The sequence below is a fragment of the Anoplopoma fimbria genome, chromosome 1 (assembly GCF_027596085.1).
Source record: "Anoplopoma fimbria isolate UVic2021 breed Golden Eagle Sablefish chromosome 1, Afim_UVic_2022, whole genome shotgun sequence".
Taxonomy (NCBI): Eukaryota; Metazoa; Chordata; class Actinopteri; order Perciformes; family Anoplopomatidae; genus Anoplopoma; species Anoplopoma fimbria.
The window spans coordinates 3,580,708-3,594,421 of record NC_072449.1 but is presented as its reverse complement, the minus strand read 5'-3'; the positions used below and the strand labels follow the sequence as shown (position 1 = coordinate 3,594,421).

Below are 13,714 nucleotides of genomic sequence, written 5' to 3'. Positions count from 1 at the left end.
CACTGTTTGTAAACACCACTGGAGGTATTCTAGGTGCAGTTTTGGGAACGTCGGAGTCATTTCCTTATTTATGCAACCACAAAAGCGCACAGAAAGAAGAAGTGGGGCAATTAAACTGACTTAAAGACATTTGTTTCAAAATGTAACAAACTCATGTTGACCCTCAGTTGTGAACACACACACACACACACACACACACACACACACACACACACACACACACACACACACACACACACACACACACACACACACACACACACACACACACAGAGAGAGAGAGAGAGAGAGAGAGAGAGAGAGAGAGAGAGAGAGGGCTACATTGTTTCAATCGACCTGCACACGTCACACAAACATTTCATTCCAATTCAATTGTAACTTTTTTCTTTTTGCACATTTGTCAGTGGCATTTTTTTTTTGTGTGTGTGTGTGTGTGTGTGTGTGTGTGTGTGTGTGTGTGTGTGTGTGTGTGTGTGTGTGTGTGTGTGTGTGTGTTTTCTCTCTCCACACTCTGTGCATGAAGGGAAGTCCAGTGTGACCAAAGTGTGCAAAGTCCAGACTGGCAACAGGTCAACACTCACCAGAGTTTGCTCATACTGCAGAGCCCGCTGGTCGGACCCGTCCCCGGCCATGGCTGTCTCCACCCGGCCGGCTTGATCAGTCTGTTTCGGCTTGGAAGAGAGAGGAAGCCTCAGTCTCTCTCTCTCTCTCTCTCTCTCTCTGTGTGTCTCTGTGTCTCTCTCCCTGGTTAAAGCATTGGGCTGGCCGTGCAGGAGTTCACACAGAGGGAACTCCGGCTGCTCAATGCGTCCTGCTTACAGTAAGTTCCTTCATTTTATAGCCTCTCAAGTGGAGAGCTCAGACACACACAGTGAGGCGGGACTTAGGTGGTTCTGAAGTGGGATCGACCCTCCCATCTGTCAATCAAACTACAAGCAATTATGCTTTTTTTTTTGGAGCATGTAAAGTTGTTTCTCACATGTTTGTTTTTATTTATAGAAAGGAGATGCACTTAAATTTAGAGCTCAATAACTTGAACACAGTTTTATTTAAATGCAATATAAATGCACTGTTGCACTTATTGTATTCATATTATTTATTGTAAATGCACTTATATTAATTAGTTTGTTGCACTTATTGTATTCTTATTGTATTATTAGTTTGTTGCACTTATTGTATTCATATTAGTTTGTTGCACTTATTGTATTCATATTAGTTTGTTTCTGTACTTTTGCTCTGGTTTATGCTTTGAGATGCTTGTTTAAGAAAGGAGATGCACTTATGACTTCTGGTGACTAGTAGTTCTCTTGAATACCTATGTTGAATACACTGTAACTTTGGATAAAAGTGTCTGCTACATGACTGTAATGTAATGTGTAATGTAATGTGTTATGTAATGTGTAATGTAAGTGTACTGTGTAATGTGTAATGTAATGTGTAATGTAATGTATTATGTAATGTGTAATGTAATGTACTGTGTAATGTGTAATGTACTATGTGTGAATGTGTGCAGAGAAGCCAACTAAGTTTAAATCAGCAGAAATGCGAATGTAGTTTTGTGTCAATATAGGGTAGATTTAGAGCTCAATAACTTGAACACAGTTGTGATTTATTTAAATGCAATATAAATGCACTGTTGCACTTATTGTATTCATATTAGTTTGTTGCACTTATTGTATTCATATTAGTTTGTTGCACTTATTGTATTCATATTAGTTTGTTGCACTTATTGTATTCGTATTAGTTTGTTTCTGCACTATACTTTTGCTCTGGTTTATGCTTTAAGATGCTTGTTTAAGAAAGGAGATGCATTTATGACTTCTGGTGACTAGTAGTTCTCTTGAATACCTATGTTGAATACACTTCCTGTAAGTCGCTTTGGATAAAAGTGTCTGCTAAATGACTGTAATGTAATGTGTAATGTAATGTACTGTGTAATGTGTAATGTACTATGTGTGAATGTGTGCAGAGAAGCCAACTAAGTTTAAATCAGCAGAAATGCGAATGTAGTTTTGTGTCACTATAGGGTAGATTTAGAGCTCAATAACTTGAACACAGTTGTGATTTATTTAAATGCAATATAAATGCACTGTTGCACTTATTGTATTCATATTAGTTTGTTGCACTTATTGTATTCGTATTAGTTCTTATTGTGTATTTCTGTTTCTATACTTTTGCTCTGGTTTATGCTTTAAGATGCTTGTTTAAGAAAGGAGATGCATTTATGACTTCTGGTGACTAGTAGTTCTCTTGAATACCTATGTTGAATACACTTATTGTAAGTCGCTTTGGATAAAAGTGTCTGCTAAATGACTGTAATGTAATGTAATGTAATTGTTTTTTACGAATAAAAAGGTGAACATAAAGCAAAAATAAGTATCAATAAGAAAGTGTTCATGGTGAGTTACCTGAGTCCAGGTGAGTCCAGGTGAGTCCAGGTGAGTGGATTGATCCTCCACCACACCCCTCTGGATGTTGATGATTAACTACTTCTGGCCTTTTGTTATTAGAGCAAATTATTTAATGATTCATTTATTCATCTGGTTGCTTTATTTGAAAACTATACCAATGATATCGCTGAAATCATTATTGGCTAAATCATATGAATTGCCTTTAAATGAAACACTAAGTTGGGCAACTCAAATAAAAAAAAATTAAAAAAAATGTTGTGAGACTCAACTTTACCTAACCAGTGTCCTTTAGGAATATTCAATTCTGGTGTTATTTTTTTTACCCATTTATTTCTATACATATTTTGTCATAAGAGACATTTGCATGCTTTTTTTCCTACCACTTTTATTAATTTTATGTTTAAAAGGAAGATTTTCTGTTGTTGTTTTTTGTTTTTTTAAAGTAAAGCACTTTGAGCTCCATCGTCTGTATGCAATGTGCTGTATAAATAAAGATTATTATTATTATTATTATTATTATTATTATTATTATTATTATTTACACTTCAATTTGTGCTTGTAAAAATAACGATGTCTTACTTCTCAGGCTACATTCGCCACTAAATATCTTCTAGCTTAAAGAGGAACTTTTATTTTGAATTGATTTTGGCGGTCCCTGTGGACAAAAGTTGTAGAGTGTCCAAGAACCAGAGTCCCTTTAGAAAACCTCTCATTTTACTGCAGCAGGGTCTGACATTCGGCCTCACTCAGTCCTGGTTCTGGTTTTCCCATGCTTCCCTTCCCTCCAGCGGGCCCAGCAATACGGCCTGGGTCTCCAGCAGCTCTCCTCCTCCACCTGGCTCCACGGTGGACTGGTCTGCTGGATCTGGGTCTCCACGGTGGACTGGTCTCTGCTGGATCTGGTCTCTGCTGGATCTGGGTCTGTCCACGGTGGACTGGATCTCTCTGCTGGATCTGGGTCTGTCCACGGTGGACTGGTCTCTGCTGGATCTGGGTCTGTCCACAGTGGACTGGTCTCTGCTGGATCTGGGTCTGTCCACGGTGGACTGGTCTCTGCTGGATCTGGGTCTGTCCACGGTGGACTGGTCTCTGCTGGATCTGGGTCTGTCCACGGTGGACTGGTCTCTGCTGGATCTGGGTCTGTCCACGGTGGACTGGTCTCTGCTGGAGTCTGGTCTGAAGGAGTTTCTGGTGAACCTTCATGATTTCATCTGGTTTCTCCAGAATCCGACCCGGTGGCTCCGATGACGAGCTTTAAGAATAACTTTATAGAAACAGACGATCTTCTCTCTGATGGTCTGGTTTACTGATGGAGGTCTATAGAGGATCAGGACTAAACTGAGACTGGTTCAGAACCAGATAAAAGTTCCTCACTGTGACTTTAACAGCTAAATTGATTGGAATTTATTCTCCAGGGCCGCAAGCTGTTAAAGTGAAATATCTCAACATCTACTAAATGGATTGCCATGCAATTTGGTGCAAACATTCATGTCTCACTCTCACAGAATGTTGTGTCTGATACTCTGGATTATGACCTATGCCTGCTAAACCAAACACATTCCCATCTGCCTCAGCTGTACCTTGTGTTTATTGCTAATCAACAAATGATAGCATGCTAACACGCTACGCTAAGATGGCTAATATCTTAACCATTAGACCTGCATTAGCTTGTTAGCATTGCCATAGTGACCGGTGTTGTGGGCATGTGTTAGCATGCTGACATATAGCTCAAAGCACCAAGAGCCGCTAACAGACAGTAGCCATTAATTAAAATGTATTAAATTTGTCAGTTTAAAATGATTGTTGAGCAGATCAATAAGGTGCAAATGTCATTTTTTAATAGAATACACTCATATGAGAGGTAATAAGCTGCTGCTGCTCCGTGCGGCTGAGGCCTTTCAAACCTTTCAGACGAGCGAACGTTAACAGTTATTTCTTAAGGCACTAGCAGACAAAGGCTATCTCTTCAGGAGGTCAAACAGGCTTGATTTGATCAGTCTTCAGAAACGTGATACCGAGAAACTAAAGTGTTTGATGTTCTTTTGCAGGGATGTGAAACAAATACAGGGAAAAGCTATACATAGCTGTCAGAGGGGAGTTCAACCTGACATGGAATTCTACAAAAACACACACTTGAGCCCACAAAGATGTTTTTTTACTTCAACAGAGTTAATCATTAGAACAGCCTTGCTTTGTGTGAATCTCGTTTGAAAGTGCCAGCCTTTGTAGTTTAACCCCATGTCTTGTGGAAACGCTCCCTTCAAGGTTAATCAAGGGCTCGCATTCTTGAAACTCATGATAGCACCACGTCTTCACAATGGAAAATGACTGGGGGTGCAGGATAAGCAGAAAACGATGATGATCAACACATCCATTTTATACACCATTTAATCCGGATCCGGGTCGAGACAGCGGCCAGCTAACAATAAAACTTTCTTTCCGGCCACATCCTCCAGCTTTTCTGAGGGTGTCCTGAGGGCGTTTTTCTGCCAGATGAGCTCTGTGAAGCCTCCAGCGTGATCTGGATCTGCCTCGGTGCCTCTTGCTATTAAAACATTCATAAAAAAACGTCTGTAAAGAGGATCGAAGATTTAAAATCATTACATGGCTTTTAATGCACAGGAGCCAGCAATCACATTAGTGGCCTACTGGATCTGAATCTGCAAAAAACTTTCACTGCTTACAACCTTGTGATCACATTGTAACTTCACTGTGTCTCCAGTATCAACAATCTGCACCCACATCAAAGACAAAGTATCTGTGCAGCCCAAATACTAATATTTTTGAGGAGGTGCACATAAGCTATGACATAGCCCAAGAAACATCTATGGAATACTGTATATAAACTGTAAGCCCTGAAAATAAACATGACTACATCGTTGACTAAGAGTTAATATTAAATGACAGATTACGTCTATTTTAATACATTACTCACATGCCATATTTTTTGCAGAAATGCAAAATGGCACGTGGTTAACATTGTGAAGGGACTGATTAGGTTTGGGAGCAAAAACTACTAAGAAAAGATTAGAAAATACAGCATAGTCTTTGATAAAATGATAAGGTATCATTGTAAGGTAACACCTTAACAACGTAGCTAACGTAAATAAACAACAACCGGCATAAGTGGACTTGCTTGCGCAACGTTAAAGAAACCGACGTCTCTTAAGACGACCTTTTGTAAAAAGATGTTACATAAAATAATGTCTCATATTATATTGTCTTAAATGTCTCGTAATACGACGTCTCGTTAAACAACGTATCGTTAAACAAGTAAAACAACGTAATACACAACGTATCGTAAACAACGTATCGTTAAACAACGTATCGTTAAACAACGTATCGTTAAACAACGTATCGTAAACACCATTACGTATAACACCATTACGTCACCATTACGTTGAACACAAATCTATGATTTTTTATTTTATTTTCTAGGAGTAAAAGGTCAACATCCATCAGTGACTGAAAGCAGGACGAGTCCGTCCAACAAGTCCGTGCCGTTGGATAATAGTTGTTAACACCCGACTCAACAGCCCTGAGTCATACAAACATAAACCTCATTATTCCTGCGTTGCCACTCTTGTTCTCTTCCATTGAATACATAAAAACTGTGTTTGTCACATCCATATTAAAGCTAAAGCAATCCATCAGCAGCTGCATACAAACGCTAATGCCTTTTGTTTGACTGCGTGACAGCTTGTTTGCTGAAAGCCTTTCGAGAGTGACAGATAGGGCCACCAGGAGTAAACACACCTGAAGGGGAAATTAGACAGCTGACAACAAAGCAATGGATTGGATTGATGATGATTTCTCTTTAACAAGCTCTTTATCTGTGTGCATGTCTTCATACAAAAACAGATAGAATATGTGTCACCACGTCTGTGTGTCTCCAATACACGTTTATCGAAGTCCTATTCGGAGCCACTGACACAAAAGAAACAGACCATAATATTATATTGGACGCCCCGGCCTTCCAGAGTCAATAAATCATCATCTAATTCAAATAATGAGTAAGTGACGGAACGGAGTGTGTTGCTCAACTCCGTCACATTCTCGGAACGGTAATTGGAGAATGGAGGTCAATGACGGGTCGAGGCCGGAGCAGCGACGACCGCTAAACGCCGCTCAGCTCTTCACCTGTGTGTGTGTGTGTGTGTGTGTGTGTGTGTGTGTGTGTGTGTGTGTGTGTGTGTGTGTGTGTGTGTGTGTGTGTGTGTGTGTGTGTGTGAGAGACTCAGGTAGGCCAGCACCTTATGTGACACTGGAGCCGATCAGCTGTGACCGTCCTGCTCGCGGGCCGGATTATTTCTTTTCACATGGTCTGTGTTGACAAAACGGATCACCACAGATCACTATTTCTAATCCTCTTTGGGTGTTTTGTGGAGGAACAATCTGACATCTTCCAGTGGGTAGTCTGCTCACTGGTAGTCCGAGACAGAGTCTGAAAGTAACTAAGTACATTTACTAAAGCTAGTTGTTGGTTATTTTGCACATTACCCCTTAATTTGAAATAAACGCACACTTCTTAATTATGAGCCTCGACCAAACGGTTGATAAAAGAATGTGTAAAACCCAAGAAATAAAAGATTATTCATATAAATCCTTTTTTTTTTTAATTAATGAATAAAATGATCAGAGTAAAGTCGTCAATGTCTACATCTTTTACTGCACTTTTTAAGTATTATATTAAGGGGATTTTTCAATGACAATATAATGATTGAAAAGTGCAGTAAAAGGTGTAGACATTGACGATTTTACTCTGATCATTTTATTCATTAATTTAAAAAAAAAGGATTTATATAAATAATTTTTTATTTCTTGGGTTTTACACATTCTTTTATCAACCGTTTGGTCGAGGCTCATAATTAAGAAGTGTGCGTTTATTTCAAATTAAGGGGTAATGTTTGTTTCATGGCAATATTAAGCTTATTTGGCAGAGCATGTTTTTAAAAAATGATTTAAAAAATGATGACTCTATAAGAGGTATTCAGTTACATCATTCTGTTGCTCACCAAAACAAGAACAAAAATGTATCACTGTGTCTCAAATCAAATACTTCAGTCACACCGACACCACGCTGCTGCAGACCCAGGCCGTATTGCTGGGCCCGCTGGAGGAAAGGGAGGCACGGGAGAACCAGAACCAGGACTAAGAGGGGGCAGACTGTCAGACCCTGCTGCAGTAAAATGTGTGGTTTTCTAAAGAGACTCTGGTGCTCAGGAACACTACCACTTTCCTCCACAGGGAGGAATTTTAAAGCTTGCTGTCCGCATTCCAAAAATACTTTTACTTATATGGAGAAATATTTGTGCAATAAAGTATTTTTACTTGTACTTAAATGTCCTACTACTTCCTCCACCCCTGCTGGATTTACTTTAATTTAGGTACATTGTATATATATCACTGCAAAATATCCCAAATCACACCACACATTAAATCTGTCCTAACTTATCTCTTTCATTGTTTTCTCAGACATTTAAAAGAACACACAAAGTGTCTGACCTCACTTCCTGCCTCCTACCAACACTGGTTTCCTTGACTCATTACCTCTTTCCTTAACCGTAACCATGTAGTTTTAGTTGCCTAAACCAAAGCAAACCTCAGACACAGAGCACCACAGCAGCACCTATTCATAGAAACACACTCGTACTCTAAAGCTGCACTGCACAATCACAATGACTTCCCCTTGTGGTGTAAACACTGTACTCTATGCTCATACCTTGCACTTTACAGAGAATGTGAAGAGTTACCAATTTGCATTTTCCAGCCAAACTGATTTTCTTGCTCACATGTATTAAAGAATTTCTCCAAAATGTAGGCTTTCACTAACCTATTTCACCCCCCCATGTACACTTAACTTTATTGAGTAAATGATCTTTTAAGTAAAAAAATAATATTAAAGAAAAGTCAAATAATTAGTTCTGGAGCTTTGCATCCATCTCACAACAATTTTTCTCAGCTATCATCATGTGACTGGAGTATGGAAGAAGGTCGCAAATGGGAAGAAGATTGGAAGTCCCATTCTCAGTAACCTCTGTTTGTTTTTGGAACTGGATTGAACTGAGGAGACTCCTTCTGCTGAGGCAGTACTCGGTGTACTTTAAAACGCAGACATTTGAGCCTAATTTACCTTCTTCTCATCCAGCCTGTGTATTTTTAACAAAGGAAGAGGTTTTTAAGACACACCCCAGTATTTAATCCAGTAAAGGGCAAAGCAATAGTCGTGTAGTGGAAGAAAAAATACCATATCTTGCATGAGAAAAGATGATGGCACAGCCTGACAGTGTTAATACAGAATGTAATGGCAGTGGTAAAATCCCAATATATTTCAGTTTATCATTTCCACTGTGCCAAGAAATGGTTTTAATGATCACACTCCGGTTGAAGTTCTCTTTCCAGGAATTATACCAGCAAGATGTATTTCCTTTTTTGTTTGACCGTCGCACAAGTTGGCTCGCAATCATGACAATAGATTAAATGTTTGCCCGATGCCAAGATGGACATTACTCCCACAATGATAATTATGGGTATAGAGATGAAGGGAAGGGCAAAAATCTGTTTGAATCGACTGTTTGCCAAGCTTCGGATTTCTATTAAAGCGGATGTTCATAATGTTCATAAGGCTATAGTAAAAGTGATGCTCAGCATATAAAGAGTTTGGATTGTGGCATCTCTTTTTAACCTTAAAAAAAAAAAAAAAAAAAAAAAAAAAAGAATAGAAATGAAAAAATGTTATGCAAAATGTAGCTTTTTCAAATCTTGGTGAATCAGGGCATGACAGCGAAAAGGACCAGCAAGAACTTTCACTTCTGACTCAAGATCGTTCTGCTTTCAACTCAAGATCGTTCTGCTTTCAACTCAAATTGAATCTGCGTTATATTTTAACCAGGGCTGTACCAGAGGTCATTTTTTAACATTCAAAGCTTCTATTGAGGTTTTTCATCATTTTATATGAAGACATCACCGTGAAAAAATGAAATACTCAAATTGAGTGAAGTGATTCATCAGATTAGATGAGTTAGCATATTTTAATAAAATTATCTTTCTTATATATAGAGCAAACAGTTTTTTTTATCTCAATGAAAATCTTGTTTTTAGAAGGCCAACAAACGTGGATTGCAGCAGAGCATTTCGTTACATGTTTGTTGATGAAAACGTGTAGCAAATTTTGGAAATGATTCCCGCTTTCTTTTGTTCATTAATTTAGATTTTTGGACTTTACGACATCTTTGGATCACACCAGTCGAAAAACAATCCTATGCAGTCAATACTCAGATATATTCTGGGTCAGACACGCTCACTCATAATGTGAGCCATGCCAGAACAAAACTGGAGCACGATGGAGGGCCTTCAAACATCTCACTCCAGCTCTCTTTTTTCATTCTTGACCCAACTATATTTGTCACTGATGTGCCAAGTGCAACACTATCAATGTCTTCCAGGAGAGACTTTTTTTTTTAAAAAAAAATTGCACCATTATTCCCAATATTAAACAACAGCGCAACCTGAGATAGCATAACGTTAGCTTTCAAAGCTTTCAAAAGCCCTCGTTCAACATTAATGGTGAAACAGCAAATCATGAAACATAAATCAAACTTCTGTCTTGTTTAACCAATCAAAGTAGCTTGGCAGCCAAATACGTACATCTGTATATAGCGTATGTACTGACATTTTTTTGTGACCACGCAGACTTGAGTGGCCAATACACATTATCTAAAACAGATAATGGATAAACAGAACAATGTTCAAAGTCGCTACGCACATTCACATCCACAGGCAATATAAAGTAATCAGTTAACCTAAGCTGCTTGTCTTTGGGCTGTGGGAGGAAGGTTGATGCGTCTGTTTGGGAGTATAACCGAGGCTTTAGTTTGAGCAACAAAGACACTCGTATTTTAAATATAAAAAGGAATTTCTTACCTCTTTTTAGCATGTGAGGTAGAAAACAAACATTTAATCACGCTGTTTACTATAAAGCTAGTACATCTGACTCACTGGATGTAGACTGTGGGTATTTAGCCACCGCGTACCTCATAAACCGCCGCTGAATCATCCTGTGCTTAGCGCTTTCTTAGACGATTTTATTGGTTCAAAAAAACCAAAGCGTTCTTTTCCTCGAAATACTAGAGTGATAATGTGTGGAACCAGACCTTTCTTTAGCGCTGACACGGTGCTGGGAAGATCTAGTTACGCAAGACTACTATAAAGCTAGATTTTTATTTTATTTTTACCAACTTTGTAAATTCAGCAACCTCTGAAAAGGTCAGACTTTTTTTCTGGGTGCTATAACCCCTCCAGGCTTTGTTCCTGTCTCACTCCCAAGTGGCTCATGTGTGGTAAACCAATTAAAATGACTTTAAAGCACTTTGGGTTGCCTATGAAATAAACGATATAAATACATTTGCATTATCATGATGCATCTTTAATTATATGTCTTTTATTATGTTATTTACACGCATACGTAAGTGCATGATAGTGTGTATGTGCATGCATTTTTGTGTTCCAATGGATTTTGTAGACAGACCAGAATACACACATCCACTTTTTACCTTCTGTTCTCAACCCTCTTCTGTTTCTGTTTAGATTTTCACCGCTGTGTCTCAATGTACTGTACTGCTCAGAGATGATAACACTGACATCAAAAACACTTATGTGTCACCGGTACATTTTTGGCTCCGGTGCACAATGCAACACTTGTGTAACATAATGTTGAGTCATGGCATAAAAAACTTCAGAAGATGGAGTGAAATGAGAACCTGGCACAGCTCCTAAGTCTGGCAATTTACATTAAATATAAATGTGAACAACAATAACAAATATTGTTTGAGCTAGATTGGAATACAGAATTATTTTTTTGACACAGGAAGTGAAAGAGTTGGGAAATACGAGACTAGTTGACTTAAGATTGCTGCATAGCAAATTAATATATGATTAATTACTTGAAATAATTCCCCAGATTTATTTGAATACATCCGTTTCAGTCATTTAAAATAACTCAACTTGAATATGAGCTGGAATATTTGCTCAACTTTGGCAAACAACATGTTGTTTGAAACCACAATTGTTCACAACTCAATTTGTGTAAACCATTTGAGGATGCCAATATCACTGTTATATCAGATACTTAAGCTTAAGTACATACGAGACACTACAGCAAAATAAGAAACTAGAAAATAAGTAACCATTTTATTTTGGTAATGTTATTGCACGTGGGTTGTGCTCAAAAGAGCTGGCGAATTCATGATTTCACAGGATATCCTACAAAGAACACAATTCAATACTTTTGATCATGTTATTTTTTTTTACTTTTTGTGGTACAGGACCCACGGGAACCACATCACTCCATCCATACTGGAGTAAATAAATAATTCAGACCAGGCAGTTGAAGCAGCAGCAGACTGACCATCTGGAAGCTGGTAGCTGAGGCAGAGCTGCTACCGGCTCCAGCACGTCTTGGCTCATTCAGAAATACACATTAGAATCTAGGACCAGAATCTGTGTTATTTTTATATCAATTAAAATGTTGTACAACTAAGACGTTTTTACGGTACAGATCTGGAAGTAATATCAATAAAGCATTAAAGCTTTGTTTTGTTTTATTCAGTTGATAAATTCTGGAAGCAATTAAAGCAAAAAATAATACTGAGGAAGCTGACAGGAGAGCAGACAGTCCTTTAAACGTGGGTTTGAAGAACTGTCAACACATTTTAAAAGACCTGCATGTGAAATATAATTTACACTGAATTTATGAGGTCCATTGTGAGTGAGTGTCTTAAAGGATTGGTAACAGTTTTTCAAGTCTTTCTAAAAATGATAGTCAGGTGTCTATACGAACATTTACTGCCAGCAACCGGGAGCAACAAGACCACTTTACGTTAGCCAGATAGCAACAGAGAGTAGCATATAGCCTAGCATTTTTAGCTTAGCTTGTTAGCCTTAGCTGGCTTGTATTTTCAAGCTAGGAGGCGTGTTTCAGCAATCAGGGGTCATTCGGCACGCCTCAGCTCCGTCCACGCTCCACCTCTCTGCCCATTTTTAGATTAGTGCATTACATTGGAAGATCATTAGGATTTATTTATCTTTTCTAATGGCCAGTATATATATATATATATATATTTCAACAAAGTTCCTAGTTCCACCTGGTCTGAGGTTGCTATACTATGACTCAAAAATTGTATGAAAAAACAAACATGTGACTCAGTTCACAAAGTCGGCAATGAAGTGAGATGTTTTAAAATATAACCACAATAAAAACCATAGTTTCTGTTTCTGTATTACTTGACTGTCTTCGGGAACATGTTTGTAAATGACAGAATTATAACATTTCACTTCATGTGTGTGATGCCAATCTAAAATCTTTCTTTTTCCTTTCATAAATAATGTGACCACCACCAGAAAATTCAGGGGTTTTTTTGGAACTTGAACCTTGTTCTCACAGCATACCTGCAGGGGGTTATCAGCGCCAGTGCTCAGCTGGAGACAGATTTACAGACGACTTTAAACAATTTCAGTCTTCAACCCGAACATCAATAGCCCTAAACTCTCTAAATGAGGTCGACAATATGCTTTATGTCCTAAATAATCCAATTAGAGTTCTTTCCACATCAGATTAAAAAAACTGTCCAACAGAATTAAAATAGCACAAACAGCACAAAGAACTCTCTGTGGTTCAAGAGCTCATCATTACAAAATGATTAACACTGATTATGTGTGTCTTGACCTCTTTTAAAGAAGAGTTGGCACAGTGAGTAGATGTGGCCTGACAGATGTATATTTTGTCACAAAGCATGAATGTTATCTTTATCATTATGTCATTTTAATTGTCTTTCAGGTGCAGAGCAAATAGTGTTTGATATTAGCAGAGAGCAGTCTCAGCCGACACGAGTCACATCTTTGTTTACGGCTCCAGCAGAGATTGAATTGATAACTATGGAGTTTGGCAGTGTAACAAGCAGAGTCTGATAGTTTTATGAATGAGAGCCACTGTCTTTCCAAGAACCTTGAAAATCAATTGCAGACTGCTCCGAGATAAAAAACGATGAAAAAGCTTTCTCTGTTTCCTGCTTTTATCATCATGTCTGCCTCCAGATCTCCTCATTAATTTTTTTCCTCGGTTGCTGTTAAATATGTTTCTTTGTCACACAAGCAGAACATCATCATTCACTGGAGACCTATACCCTAAACATAACCGTGGCTACTATACAACTTAACCAAACGCTTACCAAAAACCCTTTCCTGACCATAAATGTACCATACTTTAGCTTGTCTCCAATGTATTTTTTAGCTCATATGCGATGTCT

At 38.3% G+C, this 13,714-nt stretch overlaps 1 protein-coding gene across 2 annotated transcripts in view; it reads right to left on the bottom strand.

The window, feature by feature from the left end:
• clcn2c (chloride channel 2c) overlaps nucleotides 1–898 on the bottom strand; it is a 142,039-nt gene extending 141,141 nt beyond the window's left edge. For both annotated transcript variants that reach the window (XM_054606633.1, XM_054606704.1), the window contains exon 1: nucleotides 582–898. In XM_054606633.1, the coding sequence (XP_054462608.1) occupies nucleotides 582–632 (51 nt within the window). In that variant the 5' untranslated portion in view covers nucleotides 633–898. The remainder of the gene's footprint in view (nucleotides 1–581) is intronic.
• Between the last annotated feature and the right edge of the window lie 12,816 nt (nucleotides 899–13,714).